This window comes from Podarcis liolepis, assembly GCF_965112155.1.
Source record: "Podarcis liolepis genome assembly, chromosome: 1".
NCBI lineage: Eukaryota > Metazoa > Chordata > Lepidosauria > Squamata > Lacertidae > Podarcis > Podarcis liolepis.
In genome coordinates, this window is record NC_139554.1 from 115,154,934 (window position 1) to 115,160,201 (window position 5,268).

A 5,268-nucleotide genomic window follows, 5' to 3' on the forward strand; every position below is an offset into this window, starting at 1 on the left:
GGGGCTCAGGCAACGAGGCCAAAACGCCGGAACGCCTGGCGAAGTAACCGAGGAAGATGACAGCCAAGCCTTGACTGCGAGGTCACGTGCCTTTGTCGCAATAAATACATGTGTGCGCATATGTGTGCGTGTCTGTGTGTAGCTATTTCAAGAAATATACATTTTATTGTGAACCACTTAAAAAAAATATCTTCCAACGCTTCCTTGTTTTGTGGTTTTGGTAAAACAACACCCCCCCCCCACGCACACTCCGCATCCTACTGCAAAGTAGCTGGAGCCATACACGGATTACCTGCCAATGCAACAATTTTAGGGCCTTTCCCATTCAGCCAGAGTCACACACAATATTCTCCCTTTGCTTTCACGCAGATCCAGGCGGCGGGCGGGCGGGCGCTCGACGCGTTTCTTCCCCCCAACTGAAGTCTTGGTGAGGGTGGAATGAATGTTAAAGAACATAACAAAAGAAAGAAACAGACGAAGGGGTGGGGTGGGGAGAGCTGACCCCACACATTTCCTTTATTATAGTTACAGTGGTACGTCGGGTTACGTCCGTTCTTAACCTGAAACTGTTCTTAACCCGAAGCACCACTTTAGCTAATGGGGCCTCCCACTGCTGCGCCACCGGAGCACGATTTCTATTCTCATCCTGAAGCAAAGTTCTTAACCGAAGGTACTATTTCTGGGTTAGCGGAGGCTGTAACCTGAATGTAACCCGAGGTACCACTATACTTCCTTTCCCCTTCAGCCAAGAAGTGAGGCTTTTGCCGATTTACAAAGCCAAGCAGGTTGATGGGGGGGGGGGAGCGAATCTGACTGCTTGGGCTAGACCCCTGTCAACGCTCCCCTCCAGATTTTGCCTGCGTTTTCGCCTGGAATCCGTAGTGGTTTCGCTTCGCTTCGCTTCGCGTCGCTTTGTTGTCCCTCTGCTGAGCCGCGAGACAGCCGCTCCAGAGGCAAGTTCATGATTAACAGGGAGGAAGAGAGCCAGCCCCAAGACGCCCCCCTCCCTGGGCGGCGTCTCTAGTAGAGCGAGAGCGCCTGCTCGCGCATCACCACGCGCTTCTTCTTCATCCGCCGGTTCTGGAACCAAATCTTCACTTGCTGGTCGCTCAGGTTCAGTCTGTTGGACAGCTCTTTCCGCTTTTGCCGGTTGATGAACTCGCTGAGGAGGAACTCGCTCTCCAGCTCGGTGATCTGTTGCTTCGTGTAAGGCTTCCGTTTCTTCCTCGACCTCCCTGGCGTGGGGCACCAGGGCAAACCTGCAACAGAACAAGACACATCGAGAAGGGGTTTGTGTTTGTTTGGTTCGTTCTTGCTTGGCGCGCTTGTTCTGACCGAGCCCGGTCCCCGGTGCTCTGGGTGGTCTCACGCAAGCGCGGAGGAAGCCGCGCCTATGGCAAGGAGGTGCGGAAGCCTATTTCAAGAAAGCAAGGCAGTTTTTAATCCTCTAGGATTTAAGCCTGTAGGATTATGCGCTTTGGGGTGGGATGGAAGTGATGCGCTGCAGTCCGAATTTGCACAAGTCCCATCCGGAGCAAGCGCCACTGAACCCAGAGGGACTTACTCCCGACGCAGGAGCAGGCCTAGGGTGTTGGTGGCTGCGATCCTAGCCAGATTTTCATGGAAATGGAATCGGTGAGGCAGATAGGCCTAACTTCTTTACCGTGGAAGTAATCTCACCGAGTACCGAGTATACAGGAGTTTGGGTGCAACATTTGTGAAGGCTCAGGGACTGGGGTTTTATTGGCTGGGGAGGGTTGGGGGGGGGGAAGGATTCTCTCCTCTAGCAGCGAGAAGGCACATACCGTCCTGCAGAGGAGGTCTGAGGTTTGGCTGGGTTGCTGCGGGCGGGAGTGTCAGGTTCAAGTTGATGGCGTGCTTGAGGTCCTCCTTAATAAAGCCCGAGGCGGAAGAATCCGCGTTCAAAAGAGACGCTGATGCGCTGGGCAGGCTTCTCGGCTCATACCTGAGCCCTTTGGCCTGAGTCGCCGCCGCCGCCGCCGCCGCCGCCGCCGCCGCCGCCATCCTCACCATTCTCCCGCAACTCGAGTCGTCGGTCAGAGCTTCCCGGCTCTGCCTGCCTCTCTCGTCCTGCTTGGGAGCGGCTTCGTGGGCGGAGTACTTGGGGTGGTGGCCGCCCAAGGCGGCTTTGCTGCCGCTGGGGTTGAGGCTGACGCCGGTGAGGGAGCCAGTGGCCGCGGCGAGGTAAGACGGAGGCTGCGTCGAGCCGCTGAGTACGTGGCTGGACGGCTGAGCTGGACACGAGCTGGCGCAAGTCCACGCGATGGGGCTCCTCGGGTAGGAGAGCGCGGGCAACGAGGCGGCCAGCTGGTGGCTTCCATTAGCTCGCAGGTTGGGGAAGTAAAAGGAGTCGGCGGCAGAGGGCAAGTTCAGGAGGGAGCCCACGTAGCCCGGCCGGCAGAGGCTCCGGTCGCACATTTTCCAGCGCGAAGGACGTGCGCTTCCTCCGTCTTCATTCAGGGCGGTGTGCGTGGAACTGTCGGAAGAGGACTCCTTCTTCGCTCGGGGGTGCTCCCAAGCCAGGCATTTCCAGCGCCTCTAGCAGACGAGCCTCCTTCGCGAAAAGTTGCAGGAGAACTTCTCGAAAGAAGGAGATGGACCCCCAGTGCAGCGGAGGAGGAGGAGGAGGAGGAAGAGGAGGAGGAAGAGGGCGGGGGCGGAGGGGGGAAGAGATGGTAGACTCCAGTCATGGGACGCCCGAGGGCAAGTGGACGGGGATTGCCCTGGTGGCAAAGTTTTAGAAGACCCCCCCCCCTCCTCCGTTTCAGGGATTCAACCTGCAGGAACCCCCGTTCTCTGCTCCCTCCCCGGCAGGCGCAAATTAGTCGGGTTCTGCGTTTTAACCTCCACCATGGCTTCCCTCACCATCATTTATTCTTCCAAGAGTTAATTAAGACCGTGTGTGTGTGTGTGTGTGTGTGTGTGTGTGTAATATTACACACACGCACGCACTTGCATATTTGTTCTTTGCATAAGTAATATACAAACCTTGCCTTGATGAACTTTGTCTAAGTACAGTACTTCAATCTATATACAAAGGTGAGGACGTGCTGCTTCGGCAAGGAAATTGTTTTGTTGTTTTATACGCTCATATTCCGCACATATTTTGCCTCCTGTCTATTGTGAGATAGCAGGAAGTGGAATGAGCCGCAGTCCCTCACGGATACATGAGGATTTGAACTTGACACACCGCGTGACTCTAAGGTATTTCTGTAAACATAAATGTGCGGTGCAATCTTTACTCAGAAGTAAGGCTTACCGAGGTTTGCTCCTAGGTAAGCATCCGTTGGGTCACAGGCGCAATGCAATTTCGGCAGTTCTGAATTCTGAATTAACAGTTCCCATTACTGATATATTATGTACAATATTAATACGTTCTACCTGTATACTGAATGCACGGACAAGTGTCCTATTTATCTGTGAAATCGAATGAACACATTATGGGGGGGGAGAGATCTGTTTATTTTATACTTATCCCTTCATACCTAGTGGAGATTGCTTGTCAGTATAAGTTCCCGCCATTTTAAAATTACAACTTTTGGCGTCTTTCTACCAGGATTTCCATTAAAAGCGAGTTTTTGCTCCTTCTCACACGCCTTTCTTTACAATAAACTGCATATAGATGATATAATGTACAAATTATATAATGTATATAATGTATAAAATGGATATACATTTTTTTAAAAAAATCACAATTCCTGGAAAAAAATAATATTGTGCTGAAAGGGAATGGAGCTCAATTTTTCCTGTGCTCTCGTGGAACCTTACCTAACTCGCTTCCAAACCTTCTGCGTGGTAAGGTGTTTCTGGAAGTTTCTCCCATCGATTTCCTTGGGACTGACTTTGGCTTACCGATAAAGTAACTCCCCGCAAAGGAGGAGCGGGCCTGCTAAGGAAGGTCTTCCGCGAAGATCGAGGCCTGCTTGCTTTGAAATCAAAGCTTCGCTTCGCAGGAAGGAAAAGGAAGGAACCTGCTAACGGTTCGGCAGAGCAGAGGGCGCGGATATGCGTAATAGTGGCTATGGCGAGCCTTTTAAGTAATGACCGCCTAATGGACAGTGCTAATTTGCATGGCAATCACACACACACACACACACACACACACACACACACACACACACACACACAGGGACCTTGGTTAGAAGTAGTGAAGCTGGAAGGGGCCTTCCAACCTATCTTCCTTTGGGAGGCAGGAGCAACAGCAACAAATGACTGGGGGACTTCCGCGTTTGAGGCTGAATCTCCACCTCACCTACCCCGAAGCAGATCCTCTTTGTTGGCTATTTGGACCGTACCGTCAATGGACCAGAAAGGAAGGACACTCAGAGAGTGCCTTACCCATTAGCCATTTGAGGCAGGTATATTTTTACTTAAGAAAACTTTTTGACCGGCTCTATAACGGAGACCCGACGCTGTTTTGGGAGACGCCTTTTGAAAAAATCGTCCCCAAGTCGTCCGCAGCAGCCATTTGTCACCAGACCGGTCTCATTTAAACTCAGCGCGTTTTAAAAACGGAATGCGAGGGTTACCCTTAAGAAGTGTCAGAAATAGATTCGCAAGGAATACCGGGCTGGCTTTGTCCCCTGTCCGCGGAGGCCCTGATTCTGCGCGGCTGGAATCGACGGAGCCGTCGAGGACGCAGACGCTCTCCAGCTTCGTGGCTGTGGCCGGTGGCCTGCGAATGATGGCCCCTTCCTGGCCGAGGGATCTGGAGTCCAGGAGGGCCCTATCTAGAGGCTGACTGAACACTTGGGGAAAATAATTCAAATCTGGGACAATTCGAACTTTTCGCCTCAGGCACCAAAACAGGCATCAAAATAGTGTAAGACCGGTTACAGACATCAGTTCGGCCTCCAAGATGCATTTCTGGACTGCATAAGGATCTTACCCTGCGATATTCTGAATTTCAAACTTTTAGCGCATTCAGCTTCTATCCAATCTTTTGGAAAGCAAGAGAGAGCATTGGTTCCTCCTCGTCCTGTTGTTGTTCGCTTGCTTGTCTGATTGTTTTAATTTTTATTTTAAAAAAAAAAAACCTGGAAGATTTAATTCCTTATGTTGTATTATCTTATTGGTCCAAGTTCTCTTGGATTTTCCCTTGGAGATCACAGGCGCGGCTCTTTCTGCTTTGATGGCCAGGCACCCCCAGCCTAAGAGCACCCCCGCCAGAGAGCAGCAAAACAAAACAAAATCCCTCGGCTTTGAAATAAATCTTTAAATCATTATTCCCCACATGATGCTGCAGAC

General features: G+C 51.7%; 1 protein-coding gene across 1 annotated transcript; it reads right to left on the minus strand.

The window, feature by feature from the left end:
• Positions 1-586: 586 nt before the first annotated feature.
• Positions 587-2,543, minus strand: HOXD12 (homeobox D12). The gene is made up of 2 exons (XM_083482834.1): positions 1,806-2,543; positions 587-1,259 (listed from the first exon to the last, which is right to left on the minus strand). Exons 1-2 carry the CDS (start codon positions 2,437-2,439, stop codon positions 1,021-1,023), a joined length of 873 nt encoding a protein of 290 aa, XP_083338960.1. The 5' UTR covers positions 2,440-2,543; the 3' UTR covers positions 587-1,020.
• Positions 2,544-5,268: the final 2,725 nt, after the last annotated feature.

What these genes read in the sequence shown, in the direction of transcription:
- HOXD12 (XM_083482834.1), bottom strand. Translation starts at nt 2,439, where the DNA reads ATGTGCGACCGGAGCCTCTGCCGGCCGGGCTACGTGGGCTCCCTCCTG. An exon ending in CAGACCTCCTCTGCAGGACG is followed by an intron (nt 1,260 to 1,805) that starts GTATGTGCCTTC and finishes GTTCTGTTGCAG; the next exon opens with GTTTGCCCTGGTGCCCCACG.